Consider the following 23385-nt stretch of genomic DNA (forward strand, 5'->3'; position numbering starts at 1 on the left):
AGCTCTCTCCGGTTTGTTTTATTCTGACGTTTTCGGGAGAGAGAAAATTGGAGAGGGTTACATTATTGCTGCTAACCTGGATCCCCACATTCCCATAGAGTTTGGATGCATGCAGATATCTACAAATAAACTTCTCCCACCTAATGTGTTTTTGTTGGACATGCAACGAGGTGTGTACTAAATGTAAATTGAAAAGTAACTTTTAGCATACACACTATTTATAGAACATTGTTTTGAGAATAAAATGGTTCTCTAGTAGCCTCGTGGCCACACAAGTTGTTTGACCTTGCAACTCGAGCACCATAAGGAGGGAGAGATTTTAAATGTTGCAGTACAATGTGTATTTAGGTGACCTCAACTTTTGGTCACTTTTACATTGTGTATTTAAGTGACCTCAACTTTTGGTCACTTTTACAATGTGTACTTCGGTGACCTCAACTTTTGGTCACTTTTACAATGTGTATTTAGGTGACCTCAACTTTTGGTCACTTTTACAATGCGTAATTAGGTGACCTCAACTTTTGGTCACTTTTACAATGTGTACTTCGGTGACCTCAACTTTTGGTCACTTTTACAATGTGTATTTAGGTGACCTCAACTTTTGGTCACTTTTACAATGTGTATTTAGGTGACCTCAACTTTTGGTCACTTTTACAATGCGTAATTACGTGACCTCAACTTTTGGTCACTTTTACAATGCGTAATTAGGTGACCTCAACTTTCGGATGCAAGGTGTGTTAAAGATTTTAAAGTAATGATATATTACAGTGTAGCTCAAAAACACTGATGAAAAAGAGTGTGTGACAAAATTCCTGTAAATCAAATTTCATGATTACAGGTCTTGCACATAATTTCCCAGGACTAGCCATCAGCGAAAATTTAGAGAATATAACAGACTTGCGAAAGTTATGGCTCATCAATAAATACATCATTATACACATGCACGGAAATAAGGTTTCTTGAAATAAAAGTGAGTGGCAACACTTAAATAATAACTAAAGATTGTTTTTATGAAAAACAAATGGCTCCCCTGAGCTCCCCAAATTGGAGGTGTTCGAAATGAAACCTCCTCCCCTTAATGTACTGCATGGTGTGGAGGAGAAAGCATGAGTAGGAACATAGACATTATGAACTCAGATAAGCCACATGAGAGAAGTGTTCACAAACTATTTTACACCCTCCACCCCTCAGATCCACTATAATGTTAAGGACAACAATTAGATCCTCCTGTACCTGCAATATGCATATCTGCAAATGGCATTGAAGTATTGTACAAAATTTCAAGTCTATCGGAAAAGCCATATAGGAGGAGAAGCATTTACAAGCTATTTTAACATCCTCCACCCCTCTTAGATCCACTGTAACTTTTAGGAAATTAATTGGATCCTCCTGTCCAACCAATATGCACATCTACAAATAGCAATTAAGCATTGTACAAAGTTTGAAGTCTATCCGATGAGCCATATAGGAGGAGAAAGGTTCACAAAATTTTGTGACAGACAGACGGATGGACAGAAAGTACAAAAACAATGTCTCCCCCTGAAAGAGGGGAGACAAAACATACATGTGACAATTAAGTGTTTACCAAGAAAACAACACATAAATATTTCTACCTTGAATTTATTGATCTCCTCTTCAACAGCTAATTAAAGCAAAATATTAATATACCTCATCGCAAACAAATCTACACGATTCCTCGACTAAAAAACAGATTCAACAACAGAAGATAATGGTTATCACAGCTTTAACAGAACACAATGTCTACTGACAGACCGACAAAATGGACAAGAGTTATACTAACTGGTAGGATACTAACTGGCAGGAAAAGTTAGAAATCTAATTAGTATTGTACAAAAAAACCGAGAAAAAAGTCCTCAGACCTGTTGAAAAATTGAGCTTAGGTGGTCAAGTTCATTAAAATTCAAGTATTCGTACATGTATTCGATGAATCCACTATTTATCAAAGCTGTACAAATTCCTGTTTTCTATAACCTGATTAATTGCAGCAATATACTTAAGCTTTCTAAAATCAACTATATACATGTATTTCATATTGCTTTGTGTATTTTTCATCATATTAAGATAAAAAGTCTTGCATATCAATCTAAAAATTGTATTCATAATTATTTCATATAGTACATTCTAGGGTTAATAGAATCAAAGCTTGAGCAAGAAGTTTGATCGTAACAGTTATACAATAATACTGAAACTTTCCTTTGACTATACATGTATATGAAACGCCTTCTCCAACAAGATTACTACATTTGTAACTACTAACTTAAGAGTTCTTCCCCTTTATATTCTGAGTCTATTCCTTTTATTCTCTTATTTTAAACAATTAATATACACTAATATTTTCAACAAAAAAATCTTTGACATTTATTTTCAATATGGTTGCAACTATACTTGAGAAACTATGGTTGTACATCACACAGATGATTTGAAAAAAGTGAAAACTATATAATATTTATATATATGTATGTAAATCTTAATAACATCAAATTCAATCTGACATCAGTCTTTTGAATACGCATCACTGTACATCACGTGCATTTTCTTTATTACCTATAGACTAGCTCATTGCATAAACACTTGGGTCATTCATTGATATTCAAACTATCATAAAATACATGTATAAAAAGCCCTACTCCAAGTTCTATACATTTCAATAAAACAGTAACAAGCTATTGTAGGTTATACATAGGAACAAGAAGTATTAAATAACCAAGTAGATTTTGGAGAATAACATAGTCAACAGTCTATCTAGAATACACATTTACTTAAATTCAAACTATTTAGCTAATTTTTATTTTAATCATTTCATTTTTATTAAATTCTCATCACGTCTGTGTCGGTGAAAAGTCTCGCTAACTTGTCACAAAGGTCTTCGTATTTTCTTTTAAGTCCAGTGCATGTTTACATAAATGTCAAAATACTAATACATGTATTGCGAATTGTTAAATATATCACACAGCATTGATTAACTGTACTCCAGCTGATTTCATAAAATAAAGTATGTCCGTTTCTCTACAAATTTCAGATATGTTTACAAACCCTTGTGAGAATGACATTTTATTTTTCCTGTGCCCCATAGACATGCCTCATACATGTATAACAATATACTGTAGTAGATTTGTTACTTACATTCATGCTTATATCAATTGATTCATCATATCTCACATACCAAAACAACAAAAAAGGTACACTGGGTTTCACAAGGTGCATCAGTTCGAATTTCTTAATTATTTCTTGTCGTTTAAATCTTTCAATTGATTTTAACAAAAACTCAAAACATGATTCTACGTGTATTTTGATTCACATTTCATTTTGATGTAACTTTCAAATTCTGTATATAAAAAAATAAACTTTTATCAATTTGACATGGTTCTTGCATTAACAATTCAAACTTGTCAGTTTTTTCTAAATGATATTAAATTCGATGATAAAAAAAAACACAAAATTTTATCTATTTTAATCAAACCCAGGATCTTTAGATATATGCATCTTCCTTCAGGGGAACACCTGTGACCTTAATAAAGCTAGGTGCTGATCGGACACTTTGATGCGGATATCTTTCCGCTGTTGCCCCTCCTCCTCTAACTTTTGGAAGTGCTCTATCCGGTTGATTTTTGCGTTGCGAACTCTCTCCCCCTGAACTTGGTTCTCCGCCTCCTCTTGCTGCAGTCGACTGTGGACATTGTCCCACCTCTGTTGAGATCGCTGAATTCTGACCCCCTACAAAGGATATTTAGATTTTTTTCAATCAATTCTGATGTCCAAGGGACTAAAATTGGAGAGGGTATTGATCTTGTGTTTAAGCCAGACCAGTTTATACGTCCCCTTCATTATGGTGTTTCTCTACAGCCCATTAAAACATGCTGAGGTAATTTAATTTGTAATCACATCAGGTTAAGGTCATGTTCAGAGGTCAAAGGTCAATATGATGGCACTTCGTTACCAACACATCATGTTTGTTGTCAGTGTTTAACTCAATTTTATTTTTACAACATGGAATTGCCGTCCATACACATATGAACAGCCCAAACCCAAAACAGAGAAGAATGACAAAATCCCCTTAAATCTTGCCATCATACAGAAAATTCTGGGGTCTTCTGAATGTACAATCATGACAAGATTCAGTGCTTACTTTTCTCATCTCGGTGATTTTTTCCTCCTCTGCCAGTTTTTTAGCTGCTGCTGACTCTCGCTGTTCTCTCCTCTGACGCATAGCTTCGATTCTGTTCTGTTCCTTCTTCTTGTTCTCTAGCTCGCGTTTCTCCATTTTGGCGCGAAGCTCTGCTGACACGTACTTCTTTGCCTTTTGAGCTTGTTCCACTGTTTCCTGCTCTTTTCTGAGTCGCTGGCGGTCACGCTCCATTTGTGCTACGATCCGCTCCCGGTGGTTGTCTTGCATGATGTCCTTCATTAATTGTTCATTGCGGATGCGTTCATTCCATTTCTTATTTCTCTGAGATACTTTTACCCTCCTATTATAAATAGACATGAGCCTTTATTATGTTTATACGTGTGTGTAAAACTCTTCAATTATATATAGTCACAATACAGTTTTTTCTACATAGAAATTAATATAATGTTATTTTGTTAACAATAAGTGTAAAATAAGTAGGAATCAAACCTATACTCCCTTCGTGCAGCTTCCTTGGAATCAGCAGACACGGGTCTTGTCCCCCTGATTTCCACGGGTGGAGCGGGCTGGTATCCCCCCTCTGGGGGTTTGGGGGTCCTCATCAATTGTTCCACCGTCGAGGTACATTTACTCTTGGCAAATGGATCTACATAAGTGTACACTGGAGTTGTCCACTCACCTAGGTCAAAAATGTATTTCATTGAAAAATGTAGGTGATTTTTACCTGACAGTGTTGTTTATTTTATGTATACATGTACTTACACAATTGTGGCATTCAATAATGATGTAAATTTGAAAGTTTTCAATTTCAAAATGATATTGTACATATCCACCACTTTCCATCCATACTGGATTTCCATGGGGTGTTATTCCTTCTTAACATGAAAAAAAAAACCCACTTAAACCTACAGGCATAAGGATATCTGCGGAGATCCCTGGCTTCCAATGGAGCCTGAAGTGCTGTCTCCCGGAAAGCTCCATGGTTGGGTGGGTCTATGATATCAGGGATGCTGTTCATTGACCAGTATTTTTGCCACTCAGGTTTCCGAGAATCAGCTGATCGTGGTCGTCGCCTCATGAAATTGGCTGAATTTCTCGGTGGATTAAAGCTGGTTCTATTGCATCTGTAGCCCTTCTCTTTTAAAAATTTGTCGAAATTGAACTCCTCTCGGTATTTTTCTACAAGGAATTGATGCATATATATATATTTATACATATATACATATACTAATCTTGAAATACATGAAAATGAAAACTTTATATGATATCTTAAATTAGGATATTAAACTTTTTCTATATATAGTGGACAAAACAGTAAATTACCTTAATTTTCACCATCATGAGAATACAAAATGCTTTTGTAAAAAAACAACTACTACACCAAATTATCAATTTTCATTACTTTTATGGTGAAGATACAGAGATGATTGCTATTTTGAAATTTTCAGTGCAATATTTAAATTTCACTGACCTTCATCATCAGACAGAGGTCGCGACTGAAACTGTACCCTGTTGTCACCATCTATCTCAAGGTCATGCTCATTCAGCTGGTCCTCAAATGTGACAGACTTTCTTAATAAATTCTCCTCCTGCTTGTCTCTTTTTCTCAACAACCTTGACCTCTCTATTTCAATCTCCCGTTCAATTTCCTCCAGACGCATCCTGTGCTTGTCTCTTTCTCTTTCTAACATTCTCTGTCTTTCTTCAAGAACTGATCTTTCCGTATCTTCCTTTTCTCGTGTCAAACATTCTACTTCTCTGTAATTCAGAGTATCTTCCACGTTTTCCTCCACACAGGCATCTCTCTCCTGTTTAATCCTTGCTGATTCCTCTGCCTCCTTCATCCTTTTGATTTCCTCCTCTCTCCTCTTCTGATATTCCTCCTCTGCGGCTCTTCTATGGGCTTCATACTCATCCCTAACTCTCTGAGCCATCTCCTCCTCCTCAGCTCTCCTTTTTTCCACCTCCTCTCGCAGCCTCATGTCCACCTCTCTCTTCCTTCTCTCTTCTTCCATCATCCTCATTTTTTCTTCCCTCATCCTTCTTTCCTCCTCTCTTCTCTTTAATTCTTCCTCTCTCTCTACTTCCTTGTTGTCTTTTTCTGTCTGTCTCTCATCTAGGAGAAGTTTGTGCTCCACCAGCTGAGACACAACTTTGTCATCCAATTCTTTTTGCGTAACATTGGTGCCTGAAAAGATATTCATATTGTCTGTGACAAATGTGAAAAGTGAGTGATCAGTTATAACTTAGGCGGTCAATGAACATTCAAATTTTGATTTTCATTTTCCCAGTTTAAAAATATCGTGGAAATGGAGTTTGATACACTATAGGTCTTTAAAAATGTGATTCAAATTTGTTAAAAGATCCAAATAATTTTTAAACATGCACAATTATAGATGACCATCTTTTAAATGTACCACTGCCCATCAATCTGTATATGGTCGTCCTGGAAGATTCATTTATTTTCATTTTAGATTGCGAACCTGGAACAAGTTTATTGATATCCTCACTCTTCACTGATGACTTAGTTTGTAACCTCACTTCACATGGTTGTGGTTGTCTCTGGGCTGGTGGATAAGCAGGGATATAGCCATTTCCCCACGGTAAACTATCCAAGAAAACCGGATCATGTTGAAAATGGAATGGATTGGGGAGAGGGTACTCTGAGGGCTCAGCACTGGGACCAGATGTGGGGTACCCCTCCAAATTCTCCTTGGGGTAATTGGGCTCCTGGTTTTGAAGGGAGAGCCTGGCCTCTTTGGGCATTTTCAACTCCAAGGTCAGTCGTTCATAGACTTGTTCAGGGGTCCATATGGCAACATCCATAGGAACTTTTTCTGTTTTGCCATTGGCAAAAGTTACAGTGATTTGTCTGTCATCAGGCCCTTTAAAATACAAAATTATAATTGATATAAGTTTCAAATTTGTCAGCAATGCGGAATTACAATTGTACCAATTAAGTGGTGGGGATTTGTGCAGAATTGTGATTTTTCCTTGCTCTTTCAGAACATAATTCATAACTGATGGTATAATATCTGCTCAAAAAGCTATTTTGCCAGGATCATGGTTCATTATTCAGGATTCCAAGTCACCACAAAATGATCTTGCACAAAAACAGACAAACATGAAATATGATTTGGAGGTACTGCATTGATCTTGATCTGGGTTAAGAGTTATCTTTATTTGTTTGTTCATGGCATTCAAGGATTTCAATCACTATAGATTTGTAATAATCATCTAAATTGATATCTGCAACTGACTGCTGCAGTGCATTATCAATAGCAAATATATTCTTTAAGGTGGCCGGCTCATAATGTACACCGAAATTTCATTTATGGCTCGATCGTTAAAACATATCTCATATGAAGTATACTTTCACCGTCAAAAGAGTATGTGATACATGCTCTTTTGTTAAAAAAAATTAGAACATCTACATGAGTCATCTTGGCAAGTTTTATCAGATATTTATATGATGCATCAAATTAAATCGAAGTTTGGATTTTAAAATCTCTTATAAATTTGCAAACATAAAACACCTTTATTATCAATCTGGGAAAAAAAATACAAAAAATCCACATAAAATAATTGATAGCTTGTTATAGTATACACTTTTGATGGTGAAATCATACTTCATATAATTTAAAAGTGCTTAAACAAGTCATGAAATAAAAGTTTGGTTCAATATGTCAAGCCACCTTAAAACTCGTCTGGCTCAATGGATTAAGGCGATCATGCTAGCATTGATATAGCCTATCATGAGTGTGTTCATTGAAGTCCCATTTGGCGTTATTAATTTTATTCTAAATGGGTGATTTTACACAAAATTTGCAATTTTTAACTACAGGAGGCCATTATGATTTTGAATTTCTAATACCACAACATTTGATTTCAATTATTCATGACATTTTTATATACCTTTGTAAATTATTAGATTTCTACTCCTTGCATGATTACCAGGGTAAACTTGTCAATCTTTATAACATATGTAATCAGGGCCTGGTGACTCTGAAGAGACGAGCATATTATCCAAAAATTTTGGACATGCATCATTACATGATCTCAGATCTAACAAAACTTTATCCATGTCTGAATACACTTGCATTCATTTAAACCAAACTCATATCAAATCTGAAGAATTAAAAATATTTCTTTCTCTTTCAAAAATACTATTATGAAGTCAAACTCTGGTTCATGAAAATGCTTTCACAGAGCACGGATACCTATTGCAGCTTTATTTATTTAATTCCTCAATCAATTGCTTAGGAGAAGATTAAGACTAATCTACAAAATTTAATCTCATCATAATAAAAATCAATATCTTTTTGATCATGTGTCAAAAAGGAGAAGTCCCAGTCGGCTGATAAGAAGAAAAACAAACAGACGGCATGCATTATAAAACTTTATACTGCAAATGTGCAAAGAGTGCATACAATGTAGACCAAAAATGTTTTCTGAGCTCAGCAAAGAATGATTCCAAAGGCATCTTTAATAATGTCCCACCAAACTGCCGTGAACCTTTGGAATTTAAAATAATTTTTGAGACACTGCAGTGTTAAGAACTTCCATGCACATTGAAAATTTTGAAGTTTAAACAGTCAGATAAAATCTTCATTGAGACCTTTTTGCAATGGCAGACTTTGTGCAGTTAAGGTGGTCTCTGAGAATCCTGACAGTTATTGAAAGATCTTGACTAATTAGATTTTGAGTGTAAATACAGTGAATATTCCAAGTGTGTGAATGAACATGCAGTCTTCAAGGTTTTAATGATACTTTATATCTGTATAAATCATACTGCATTCAGTCGATTTGTTAACATCACTAATGTAAAGAAGGAAACAATGTTTCTTTATATTAATCTAAGTGGCTGTGATCTGACTATAATGATGTTGGCATTACACAAGTATTTCAATCGGTAGACATTTTTTAAACCCACTTTAAAATGAAGATAGAGATCACGACAAGGAGTATTCTTTTTCCTGTCAGTGGGGAAAGAGAAGTCGTTTCTAACTAGATGTTTAAAAACTGTCGCTAAAAACAGTGTGATGGATTGTAGGGGTATGTCTACAAAACAAATATGTGCCAGATATCGGCAAATATTGACCAATGAAACACACTGACAAGAAAACACTAAGGTAAACATTTCTCCAATGGTACATTTTTATAAACTCAGAAAATCAATGCTTAAGCCCTTTTTCTGCTATATAGACAGGAGAATTTATTCACAATGAATAAGAACTGGTTATAAGAGCTAGTCTGGATCCACAATGAGTAGATGTACATGTTAAATCCACCAAAACTAAAAAGATTCCATACATTTAATTCTAAACTTTAACTTCAAAACCATGTGGTCATACATTCAGATTTTACCACATGGACTTTAGTATAAACATATCCAAAAAGAAATTTTAATTCAAAAAGTAAAAATATATATTAAAAATCAAAATTAATTTTTTTTCTTCAAATATTGCAGAGCGGAGTTTAAAATAGTCTGGTCAAAGGTCACATGCAGTCACTTGGAAAATATGATACATGCATGCCAACACCCCATTACTTATTTCAAGTATTAAATCCCCTTACCATTCACTTGTCGTTTCTCTTGACCCTCAATGATCACCCCGGGGCAGAACCTTTCTCCCTCAGGTTCCCAAGGGGCCAGTACTTTGTCCCCAGTCTGAATTGTGTGACGTTTGGCATCCTCGTAATCTATGATGTCATAGATAAACGTGTCCTGGTATTTAGTGTCTTTGTATTTCCCGTGTTTGCATGGACCAAACGCCACCAGAAATTTGTCAGACAGAATCTGAAATAGAAAGATTACAATGAATTATGACTATTGATTGTAATTCTAACCATTTTTTCATCCTTCAAATTCTAATAGCTGTCAAAATCAAAACTTTTTAAACATGTACATCAAACAATAGAAATTAACAAATAACAAATCTGAAATATTTAGAGATATACCAGCATACACACACACAGATATACCTGGATACTTCCTGGGTCACTTCCCTAACAGTATCAGGCGGAACTATATTAATTATTTCATGACAAAAGTTGCTTCCCTTTATGCATTTAGCAACCACATGAATATATGCTGGCCTGATTATAGTGAGGAATGTAACTTTAGACATTCAGCTTAACATAATATTTAATGAAATCTAATTCCAATGAACACTTCCCTGGCATAAAGTTCTGTGGGATGTCATTATCATTCAAATCTTCAATAACTGAGCATCATGCAGGGTTCCTAGCAATTCTTATCAGTCCAAGAGTATGACTGTTAAGCAGTTATAATACATTGTACGGATATATATGAATTACTAGCGCAGTATATATTTGCATGAATGTTGATTAATATTAGTAAGTAACATGTGCAGTATACACATAAACATTACCTTCATCTCTGCCTGTTTCTGAGATTCCTAGATTGATGATAGTATAATATTATTTTGTGTGCAATGGATATATGGAGATTTGGTACATTTTTTGTACATGTGCTGTACATACATTGTACATACGTTATGATATTTGTATGTTAGTACATGCATGTTTTAGGTTTTTTTCCTGTAGAGACAAAGATCTATAATTCTACTCACTTTTTGTGTCTGGGCAAGTTCTAAGAAAGAGACTGTTATTTGATGGGAAAAGCCTATTATTTTAGGTAAAAAAGAGAGCTCTAGATTTAATTTCGCAGCATATTACAAGTTATATAGAGTCCCAGAACCCTGGTCTTCAATGCTTGTGTGTGCAATCAGAACTTACATTAATACCTTTCTCCTACAAAACAAATTTACATGTAGCGACAGGATTTTTTCTCTCCTTTTTTGAAAATGGTTCCTGCATGAACAAAAACAAAATTTTTGCTGATTGTTATTTAATTTATAAAATTTATTGAATTTTATTTGATAAAAGCGTAACACAGAAACATAAAGCTAACACAACAGCATGCAATCTCCGTGATTAATGGTGATGTTACAGATGTATCAGAATGTTCAGGATTTTTTTTCCATTAAAACTTTTTCGAATTTCCAGCAAGAATGAACTGCATTATATATATTCATAAAAATCTAGTCAAATTTGGTTTTAATAAATGAAGGTTTTCTTCGGTCTCATTATGGACACCTTTTCATAGTCATCAAACTCTTAGTACGTGTATTTATTTAGTTAAAATCATGCTATGTAACTCTTGATTAATTAGCTTTAAATGCATTTTTCATATTACAACAACTATAAAGATACATTTTCACTGGTATAATATAATTCACAAAGTGTTTTCATTAGGGATTTTTTAATGTACATTTCTTCTGAAGATCTGCATCTTCCTGCATTGATCGAGCATTCTAATCTCATAAGAATAAGCAAATCTGACACTTGGCATACAAACATGGAAGATCTGATAAATTTCACACATCATTGTTCAGTTAAATAATTCAATTCAAAAAATTGTGTTCCTCGATCTAGTAATTACATTAATGGAGATCAATATATTTCTCTTTTAGATAACCTTGTGTTTCCATAGAGTTCAGACAATATGACCCTAACATATATAATGTTTGATACAAAATCATGTTTTTCACTGTCCATGGTTAAAGAGGTAACCTTGACAACAGCATGATTTCTCTGTCTAGTTGTCATAGTAATTGCAAAGTCTCTCTCTCTCTCTCTCTCTCTCTCTCTCTCTCCTGACTTCTGTCTCTGGTTGTTCTCTCTCTCTCTCTCTCTCTCTCTCTCTCTCTCTCTCTCTCTCTCTCTCCCCTAGATCTCTGACATACATAAAATTAATCAATCAATATTTGATTAAGTAAATCGGACAGGAAAAGCAATTTTAGACTAATGAAAACACAATGTAATTCGAATCGGGCTTTTTTGATCTGCGCTGTATAATCGTATGTAGAGTGTACAGCACGGATCTATTAGATTGATGAAAACACGAATATACATTTACTTTTTTACAGAATTGCATGCGGTTGGAGACAATGATGGCTGCTGTCAGTTTGAATCATACAGCTGTATTTATATCAGTATATTTATTGTGACTTTCTACTGACTATAGTGACTAATTATAATCACTGATATTAAACATCACATCTGCACATATATACTTTCACTTTTAATTACAACAGTATAACTATTGTTTTTTTGTTTTAAATGAAAGTCTTTTCAGTTTTAGTTCTATAAATTAACTAAAGCAAAATTGTAATTAATATTAACATAGTAACCCTTAGTAAATGAGCCATTACATGTACATTATGTAATTAAATCCAGACAAGATTTGATAGGGCCATTTACAATATAATATATATAAATCATCTACATTGGTAATTATTTCTGTAAACTTGTTTACACCTTAGGATAATCCCTTTAATAATTGACTTTCACTAAAGTACCCTCCATATAGGGCCATTGAGATAAAGCTTTATGGGCCAAGACAGAGCTGTATATGGATTGTGGTGGTTTTATCATAAATCTTTAATAAGCCGGACTTAGATTACAGAGTGAAGATACGGAGTGTATAAACACAGCACTCTGGTTACGAGAACATTAATCAGCGTTTATATGTTCAGCCACATCTCGAGACGATTGTCACAAGTCTCAGGCTGGATGTTCAGCCACATCTCGAGACGATTGTCACAAGTCTCAGGCTGGATTGAGTTCTGTGACATTATAATATTAAATTAAGAACTCATGCGATTAAAATCTATGGAAGAAGTAAGTTTATTAATGATAAAAAAAATATTTAAAATTATGTATCTTTTTATTTTCTCCATTAATACACAAAACTCCATGCAGTCTACCTTGAACCATTATTTATTGATAACAAGAAGGAAAATTCAATTCCGTCTACCAATATGCTAGTACATAAAATGGCAAACCCTCTCAAACTCTAATATTGATCGAACTTACTTCACACAGTCAAAATTACCACTGAAGGTATTTGAAGTAAATTGAATATGATATTGTATGCATGAGTTATGCATTTATACTTAAAATCCAGAGATGAAAGTAAAACAAATCTGTTTGTAAAACATGATATGCCCACTGGCATCTATTGAGGTAAATGACCTTGACTTAATCAATCACCCCCCCCCCACCCCCACCCACCCAAACCTGGTCCTTTCTATTCACCTAAGTATGATGTTTTTATATTGTGTAGCTCGAAAATTGCATGTATGGCATAAAAGGCTATTGTTGCAGACAGATATATAAACAGAACAAAAACAACATAATCCTCCCCTACATCTATACATGTGTGTGTGTGTATCTTAGATCATGGGAGTATGAAAAGTAATAGTACAAAAGTTATAGTACAAAGAGTCAATTTGAGAACAATCAATCAAAATCAGTACTGACATTAGAACAATTAATGCCCACACTAAATGCTGTACACAAATTCTCAACAATGATCCAGCACTTAGATCAACCTCTAAGCTACAATAAACACTGTAAGAGAAAACTTACCTGGCTTTGAACAGTGCCCATGTAGAAATACCCATCGTCAATTCTCCGAGCTAGAACTCTCTTTCCGATCAGCAGGGCCCCTGCCGCTGGACACACGGGGGAAGATTCCGTGGAGTTTAGCATTAGATCCTGGGCCTTCAGCCATCCTTTCGCTGGCCTGTATCGACTCCATCCATGGGGGTAGTAATACCTGTAGGGCTGAAGGAACCAGTGCTTCCAGGTGTCCATGTAGGGATGGCCCAGGGGGTCCATAAAAGGGAGCTGACGACCTAGGAGGGACACGCGGGGGGTTAGTCGTAGACTTTCTTCTGGGTCCACCATAAGTGTGGTGGATACTCCACAATTTTTGGTGGAATTGTGGATTGTTCCATTCACTGTTCTAATGATTCTCTCGTGAGCATGATCGGAACGGTAAATAGGGGTGATGCGCTCCACACATCCGTGGACTGTGAGCGTGATTATATGAAAAGATCCAAATGATTCCACTGCGAGGTCCTCCAGAAATTCTACAGATGCCTGATCTGTGGAGTCCTCAGAACACAGATAAATACAGTGGATCGGCCGGTTGTGGCCAGATAATCCGACATGATCCAAAATGTCTGCCGGATGCTGGTCAGGAAGACCATCCGTTACTAAGTATACTGCTTCACAGTGATTGTCAGACAGAGCTGTTAGCAAAGCACCCTGGGTATTTGTTCCAGTTTTAGCACTGAGGTTTTTCACCCAGTTGGTTGCCACTGCCACAGTTTCTGGGGTACATTTCACCATCTTGTCGGCCCACTGGGTAACTTCAGAGTTAAACTCAATAATGTTGAACATGCAGCTAACAGACTTGTTGGCCTGCTTCAGTAATGTTTCCACTAAATGTTCTTTAACTACATCCAGACCTTTATACATACTGCCTGAGGTGTCCACACAAAATGTGACATTCCTCTCTAGGACCTCGCCAAAGATGGTAGGAATGCCCTTGAGTTTTGGGATCAGAGGAACCGCCATTTTGGAGATGACTACGGGTATACAAAACTTTATGGCACAATTTCTGCAAAACAAAGTAAAAATGATTGTTACCATCATGACTATTTAATGAAAACACACTGGTGGTTCGGGTTCTTCAAGTTCTTTATTATATCCTATTTCTGGAGGAGGATCTAAAAAAAATATGTAAAATAATTAAGTACTCTCTCACTCTATCATTCACACTTTTAGTTATATTAAAATAATGATTTCAAAATATTTATAAATTAATGTAATAGATAAATATTTACCAATAGAGTAAATTCAAACTCTTACCATAAACTCGGAAAAATAGAAACTGTAGTAAAACTTAGTTTCTTTGATATGATGATAATATATATATATAATATAGTCACTCGATCAGTCCGGGTACGAGTGTTGTTGGGTTAGTCTTTTGGAATTGGCATGAATCTTGCTTAAATAGCACCTAAATCAGTAAAACAACTCAAAAGACACTCACAACCACACACAAAGCATATATTCATAATCAGTGCATGGATATAGTGTTTTAAAATGAGGTATAATTACATTAATTAGATTGGGATATGAAGAAGTATATCAGGTACAATGCATGCATATAATGAAATGAGTTATAAATTTTCTTTATGTTATAGTTTTTATATCTAGATTCAATACACCAAAGTTTAATGGTATAACAGTAAAAAATTTAGCACTCTCAATCTCTGGCTCTCCCTCTCATAATAACACATGATACATGGCAAAAATCAAATATGGTAAGGCGAATTCTCCATCTTGCAATGAAAGTGTTTTCTAAGATATCCAAAGACGTTAGTTGCATAACAGTATTATATTATTCATTTCTAATCATGAAAGCCTAGTATATGTACTGATCTACATGTATAGGCCTAATTAATATGTAATTAATCATTTAACAATCGTGTGCACGTAGTACATCGAACATCTGATTTTGGTGTATTATCAACACCTAAACTTGTAGCAGAATTATCTTTCACACGAAAGCCTCTTTTTTACTGGAAATCAACTGTACAAAGTCGGCAAAGAACATGATGTCATGATACAGTATACCAAACAAAATGTGGTCATGTTGCATTTCACATCGCGATTCTCTTTTAATAAGAAGTTTATTTATCAAAATAAATATCATATTTCCTACTCTGGCAAATTGGAAATTCAAAACTCTACCTCAAAACGTGGTTGAATCCATATCAATCAAGGAGATACTTCATCTCAGTTTACAAAGCACCTAGGCCTACTGTTGCCAAGGATGCCATATTTTGATTAATTGGTAAATAAACCGCAGTTTCGAATAATCATCTGTAAGTTATAGGAGCATTGTCACATCATAATTTTTGTTTTGAAATAACAATTTCTTGTACAACATATCAATTTGTGAAACAAAATGTCCTTTGAATATTATTTGTTACTTTTTTAAAAACCAATTTGAAAACATGGCCTGAAAAGTGCGAACGGATAAAATTGGCAATTAGAAAAAAATTGGAGTTGTCGCTCTTTCAATCTCTTTCGAATTTGATTTAAGGTAGGTAAATACTATTAGAAATTTCTGTCAATCAAAATATTTTTTCAGTTAAATAACTTTACCAACTCATAAGCTACAGAGCACATATACCCCCAAATGCAAAAGCCAAATTTTAACACAAGGATGCATGATCCCATGTTTTATTAATTCATGTACCAAAGCACATCATATTAAGCTATAATATATAAAAACGAATAGATATTCATTTACTGAGAGAATTTTTAAAGATATTCAATTGAAAACATACACAACTGCTGTTTAATCTGCTCACATCCTTCAGAAAAAAATCACAGAATATTGCAATTTTCAAAAATTCTCAAAATCTAAAATGTTTACATGCCAGTTTTTCTTTAAAAATATTTAGAATTATATCTAAGGTTAACAAAAAACCATATTTTACTATAGTTGACCAGAGATATTTTGCAGAATGCTCTCTTGAATACGTAACCCCCCCCCCCCCCCCCCCATTTTTAAATTTAAGTTTTACAATTATTCTTTGCACACTTTGAAAATAGTAAATTGTAACAGCAAATACAGTCTTAAAATCAAGATTAACAGAATATAACAATATATATATATGTAAAACATATTGAAAATTTTGTCCTACCAGACAATTAGAACACGAGGAGTGGGGGGGGGGGGGGGGGGGGGGGGCTTCCTTTTTCTCACAATTGTGTGTGTGTGTTATTTTTCTTCCCCCCCTTTTTTTTTATTTGGCTATCAATCATATCATACATAAAAATACATACATGCTATCTCATACTTATAGAAAAAATAAATTCATGTAGATTCTAGCAGCTACAGCTCATGTACAAAATATTTTGTTTCTTGAAAGTACGTATGAAGAAGAGTTCAAATATTAAACAACTTTGTTGATGATTTTCTGAGGCTTTATAATTCTGGGTTTCTTTGAACCAAACACAAACTCACTAAAAACAGTTTGAATTCCACTGTGAGAGTCATGCCTATGTATTATTTTTAACTTGTTCAGGCTTAGATTATAAGCTATATATTGAGCCTTTTAGAGATCAGTGTAGATATTATATTGCTTTGTACCATTGGAGCTAGTGAAGACTTGACACTATAATAATTCATGGTAAATATATCTGAAGATTCAGAATTGAATGCTAAATTTGACTCGTACAGTTCTCGTAAACTACAAACATTAGACAAAGAAGTTATAACCGGAACTTTCTAGTCAGTGTTTAAAATTTAAAACCGGATACGTAAAAGCACGGCCTTTCCTTAATTCAATTTATCGACAGCAGCATTCATACATTGGCATATAGAAATAGATATCATACAATAAAAATAACGATGAAAATGAAACAGTATACACATATAGTTGTGTTAAAGTTACATACTCTTCTAGCAATTTTGATATTCTGAGGGTTGGTATAATTTATTTCAACTTATGTCCGCGATTATCTTTCATATAACATTGACAATTATATTATATTAATAAAGATGTTGGCCCAGATTGTATTAGCCATAAATTGTTGAAATCAACTAAAACCACCATTGTCAAACCATTTACTATGTTATTCAACAGATCATATTTCCCCATCTTTTTTTTGGAAAATTGCTCACGTCACCCCCCCCCCTTTTTTTTAAGAGGAAGACCCTTCAATAGTATGTAATTATAGACCTGTTTCGCTATTATCATGTGTTAGTAAAATTATGGAGAAAATTATTTTCAAGATTGTATATAATTATTTTCATAGTAATGATCTATCTTATCGATATCAAGCTGGGTTTTTACCAGGACATCCTAGTTTATCAATTATTAGAAACTTATCATAGTATTGTTCAAAGTATTGGTGAAGGGAAATCATGTATGACATTTTGTGACCTATCAAAAGCATTTGATAGAGTATGGCATAATGGTCTCATTTCTAAATTGCAAACGTATGGTATATCTGGTAGTCTTTCACATTGGTTCAGAAGCTACTTAATTAAGTCACAGATCACAAAAAGTAATGTATAAGGACTTATCGTCAAAACTTGATATATTTGTTGATGTACCCCAAGGTTCTGTTTTAGGACCTTTACTATTTTCTGATTTATGTTAATGATGTTGCTGTAAATATACTATCAATGTGTAGATCATTTGCTGATGACAACTCACTCCAGCAATCCTCATATATACTGTAATATGCTAGAAATTGAATATAAACTTAAGTATGATTTACATATATTAGAAAAATGGTCAAATAAGTGGCTACTAAAATTCAATTTATCCAAGACTAATTATAAAACTGTTTATTTTTCGGAAAAAAATATAACTCTGTTCTACCGAACTATTTTTTCAAGGTGATAGACTGGAGTGTGTTCCAGTCCATCGTCATCTAGGCTTATTATTGTCACATCATCTCAGTTGGTCTTTATACATTGATTCCATAGTTGATAAATCTTTTTTTTTTTTAAATTAGGTCTTTGAAAAAAGCTAAAGTTCAAAATTGGTAGAAAAGATCTGTCAAAATTGTACATAGCATTTATTAGACCTACTCTTGAATATGCTTAGATTGTTTGGGATGGCTGTTCTGTTCACGATACTGATAAGCTTGAAAAAGTACAATTATATGCAGTAGAATTGTTACTGGTCTTCCTATTTTTGCATCTAGTGAATCCATTCATTCAGAAACACGCCGGCAAACTTTACAAAATAGACATTATATATCGCAAAATGGCTACCATGTTTAAAATTTGCAATGGTAGCTCCCCTGATTATTTAAATGAAATTATTTCACATAAACAGGAAAATATATTCCTTTATAATACTAGAAACAAAGATCAATTATATACTAGTATTCCAAAATGCAGATTAGAGTTATTCAAAAAATAATTTGTAGCTGACTCTGTAAAACAGTGGAATTTATTCAATGTAGAGCAGAGAAGCCATCTCAATAAATTCAATCCTCCAAAATATAATAACAGACATTACAAGACCACCATCATATTACTCTTTTGGAAAACGATACATCAACATTATATTCATACAAAACTAAGACACAACTGTATACTTAATTATAATCTTTATAAACGAAATATTACAAATTCTCCGTTTTGTGCATGTGGATATATTTACGAAGATGTATAGCATCTCTTTTTCGCTTGTAAAAATTACTCTAGAGCTAGAAATAATCTTTTAAATCGACTTTTTATGCTTGACTTGGTCAATATTGATACAAAATTGTTATTCTGCGGTGATGTCAATTTGCCTCTGCAAACTAATATAAACATTTTTTTTCAGTTGTTCATAAATCTATAGAAGAATTAAACTTGTAGAATGGTTTAATCATTGTACATTTTACTTGTTAATTATCACCCTGCATGACAATGTAATATTTTAAGAGATGGACTTGAAAGTTGTTAGAACTTGTTCCCAGTCCTTTTGATTTCATCAATAAAATATGTTCAAAACAAAACAAACAATTATATCAAAAGTCTCTCATCATATCTGCATTGACAATTATATTTAAAGTGTCTCTGACATCATATTTGCATTATTCATAACTTGGTCAATAAAATGTCTCTATCCCTGGGGTCGTGAAATTTACAGGGTCACCTGCTCCTTCTAAATATTATCAATTTAGTATCAATAGCATTAAAAAAGAAGTTCTATATATATATACAGATGGTTTAGTCTGGTACAGCCGAACGACATAGATGAAATATAAAGAACAACTAGAGCAAAGCTCGTTGCAAAGCAACGAGAGGTCTTCCGTCGGAGCTGTGTGACATAAAAACCTTGAACTTGACCATATGTCCTTGGGTCAGGTCCTAATGCAGCCTCAATTAACATGAAAATCTGTTGTAAGTATGAAATCTAAATGTTTCTTCATTACAGCATATGGTCAGGACAGGGTTTGTATTTTCAAAAAAGTGAACTTGACAATATGAGCATGGGTCAAGGCCAGGACACTTTCTTTGATCATATGGAAACTTTTCTTTCAGTATTAATCAAAATTTGCCATTAGTTAGATCTATTAAGACTCTAATCAATTTTTAACTTTTAAACCTTTAAAAATGGTGCAAATGACCTTACATCAAGATTATTTATGTTATTGTCATTAATAATCTTTATAAGAAGAAAGGCCTTGAATCTCGAAGCCCAGGAAGCAGGTTTTTTGAATTACTATAAATTAAAGTAATACATGTATGCAATTCAGAATCTGTGTTCAAATTTTCATGTTTCAACAGGAAAATATGATTAATCAATTCTTTAATAAGTAAATCTTAATAAGGTTTTTTCATATATAAAATGATGTATCAATTTAAAGTCCTATCTCAATTTTTATTTCTAAAAAATCTAAATCCAAACCTTCCATTGACCGGCAAGTGTATTCATTTTCAACACCGAAATGAACGCGCAAAGACATTTTCATCAGCGTACTATCATTATAAGAGTCACGAGTCAAGTCCGTATAAAGCAATATAGTTAGAGGCAGGCAACCAAACAGAAAATCCTCAATAGGTAAAAACAAAAGAGGTAAACATAAGGCAGATTGAAAGCAGGCACGTAACATCGTTTTTGAAAGGGGGGGGGGGGGCAGCCAGAAAAAAAAATTCCACTTACCAAAAAATCTTTGACAAGCAAAAAAAAAAAAAAAAGAAAGAAAGAAAACGGACAATTTCCCAAAGTCAAAAATCCTATTTCGGGGGGTGGGGGGTGGGGTGGGGTGGGGTAGGTTCCAACTTTTCTGTACACCAAAAAATTTGTTCTTTACATAACATTAGCGCATTTCACTACAAAAGTGGGGGGGGGGGGGCGGGGGGGGGGGGGGCAACAGGCCTTCCAATGACCATTTTCATAGTAAATTAACAGTAAAACGTTAGGTTTCCTGCCCCCCCCCCCCGGGTTTTACGTGCCTGGAAAGGGCATGACCGTAAATTAACGATCTGTATTGTATACTGTCAAGCATATGTTGGCAAAAATATTGGAGGGTGGGAACTGGAACTTCCTGTTTTTCCACCAATCATTTGAAAAATCCGATTTTATTAAAAACATAATTTTCTGTAAATCGTTGTGTTTGCAAATTACATTAAAACGGTAATGTTTTTGTGTGTACATGTATTGCCGCTGATCGCTGGTACACATGCGATGGCTCCGAACTCGGGCAATCGAGCCATGGGTTACGTAATTGTAAACAAGAACAAACCCCGGTGTGTATGTAAAATGCTTGCAGTTAATGACTGAATGAAATGAGACTGATTCGATGTGGATTTCTGATGATTTTTTATACATGTTTAGATTTGGTATAATCATGATAAGAACCCGTGATTTAAAAAATTAAGTTTATAAATTATTTGTTATGCTTACAAAAAGGATCCATTTTTTTCACTTTGTAGAGAATGCAGAAAGCTTGTGTATCAACTGGCTAAAGTAGAGTTAAATCACAGATTGCTTGTCCACATGTGATGAATCTCCAAAATTTAACACAATAAGACGCTTGAGATGTATATATATATTTGGGGCGCTCTTGCCTTTTTCATTTCACTTATAAAAACCGCATTTACTTGCACGCATGATTGTATTTAGATGAAATGAAATGAACCGACAAATAAATCCTTCTGTATGCAGACAATTATAAGTTAATAAAACTTAAAACTACTTCATTTTATTTTGTACGATTTTTTCTGACAATTAGAAACGTCACATACCCTTACCGTAAACTTATTGTGAGGAAAATGACAACCCGATAAATAATCAGGAAAATTGTGTAGGTTTTTTTAAATGTATGTATAACTTGACACAAATATTATGAGGTCCATTGATCACTAACTCGAAATGTTTGCGGTAGCATCTTTACAATTACTTTATAATTGAAATAAAACATAATATAATTGTTAATTAAGTATGATATAATGTAAAAGGATTCAAAATGATTTCAAACATAATTTTCCAGTAATTGATGTGTTTATTTATGCGATGGACGAAAGCCGAGTTAGCTTCGATGTTTTTGTTTTGATTATGCAAGCTTGTCACTCTGGCCACCTGCGAGCGAGGCGAGAGTTGGGTTACATAACTGTATAAAAAACGCTGACCGTGAAGAATGTAAACAGCTTGCAGTTATTGACCATGATTTATTTTACGTTTGAACGTTTTATTTTTATGTATATTACTTATTTTAATTCTAATATGAAACAAATAAAAGATAATTTATCTCTCTCCTTTTGTTGTTGTTGAAGGTTTGTTTATGTTAAAACGAAAGAAAAAGAGAAATGTATCATTAAATAATTTGTATTTGAACCACAGAGCATGTTAAAAACCTTATTTAAAATGAATATTAGTATCTATTGTAGTCAGGTATGTTATTTTTAGCAAGTTTATTTCAGTTATACGCATGAAGAGTTCTCGCTCACTTGCCAAATGAAAATGGCTACTTGTTTACGGGTATAGCTTTTTACTCTAATATAACACAAGATTCGAACAAAATAATAATTTCATGAGATAAATAAGATGTTAAAGAACAACTTTTCCATCGGAAGCCATATCGAATTCTTTGCCGTTTTTGAGCTATAAAGCGAAAACTTTTAGGGGCCGTAGATCCCTAATTTAAGGGGTCAGCCCCTTTTTACTGGTGTCAAATAAAAGCTCTTGAAATTCTACACAACTTTTATTCTACATGTCTTAACAAAATATTTTTAGTTTAAAAGATACAAAGGAAATTATGTGCAAATTTTCGCTCTTTCAGGCGTCCTGATTTTTGACCCCTCTCTATCGCCATTTTAAATGGCGAAATCAAAAAACAAAATATGATGTGCACAACTACAATGCTTCTACTTTACCAATTCAGTGTTCTGCTCCAATTATTATAGTCTCGGAGCCTTTATCTGGAAACCAAAGCCCTTAAAATTTCACTAAAAGGGAAATAACTCGCAAGCGGAAGAGAATATCCAAAATGTTTAAAAGTATTTTGAAAGTCTTTAGTAAAATGTATTAAAGCTGAAAATTTGAGCAAAATCGGTTGAGGAATGAGCGAGATATGAAGCTTCAAAGTTAGCGTCTAGGGAAAAAAAAGAAAAGAATAATAAGAATAATCTTAACCAGCACAATAAGTAGAAGGTCTTCCGTTGCTACGGAAGACCTTAATAATGACCATCGATGATAGGCATGTTGGACTAAAATCAGAGTACATTGTATTATAATGATTATGGAATTAACAATCAATTCGTTGAGGGTTTAGTAATAAATGTATAACACTCCATATTCGAGAACTTATTTCAATAGACACTGGTATTT

General features: G+C 34.0%; 1 protein-coding gene across 4 annotated transcripts; it reads right to left on the reverse strand.

The window, feature by feature from the left end:
* Positions 1-1604: 1604 nt before the first annotated feature.
* LOC125675675 (trichohyalin-like) lies at positions 1605-16052 on the reverse strand. 4 transcript variants are annotated; one of them, XM_056158961.1, is made up of 10 exons: positions 15785-15898; positions 14897-15047; positions 13607-14645; positions 9725-9947; positions 6565-7032; positions 5619-6335; positions 5057-5326; positions 4637-4826; positions 4148-4487; positions 1605-3735 (listed from the first exon to the last, which is right to left on the reverse strand). In XM_056158961.1, the coding sequence occupies exons 3-10, from the start codon at positions 14600-14602 to the stop codon at positions 3511-3513; spliced, it is 3429 nt and encodes a 1142-aa protein (XP_056014936.1). In that variant the 5' UTR covers positions 14603-14645; positions 14897-15047; positions 15785-15898; the 3' UTR covers positions 1605-3510. The 4 variants fall into 4 exon arrangements, with proteins under 4 accessions (XP_056014936.1, XP_056014937.1, XP_048769410.2 ...); XM_056158962.1 differs by having other exon boundaries at positions 6631-7032; positions 15785-15860; XM_048913453.2 differs by lacking the exon at positions 14897-15047 and having other exon boundaries at positions 6631-7032; positions 15785-16052.
* Between the last annotated feature and the right edge of the window lie 7333 nt (positions 16053-23385).

The sequence above is a fragment of the Ostrea edulis genome, chromosome 3 (assembly GCF_947568905.1).
Source record: "Ostrea edulis chromosome 3, xbOstEdul1.1, whole genome shotgun sequence".
NCBI classification, from domain to species: domain Eukaryota; kingdom Metazoa; phylum Mollusca; class Bivalvia; order Ostreida; family Ostreidae; genus Ostrea; species Ostrea edulis.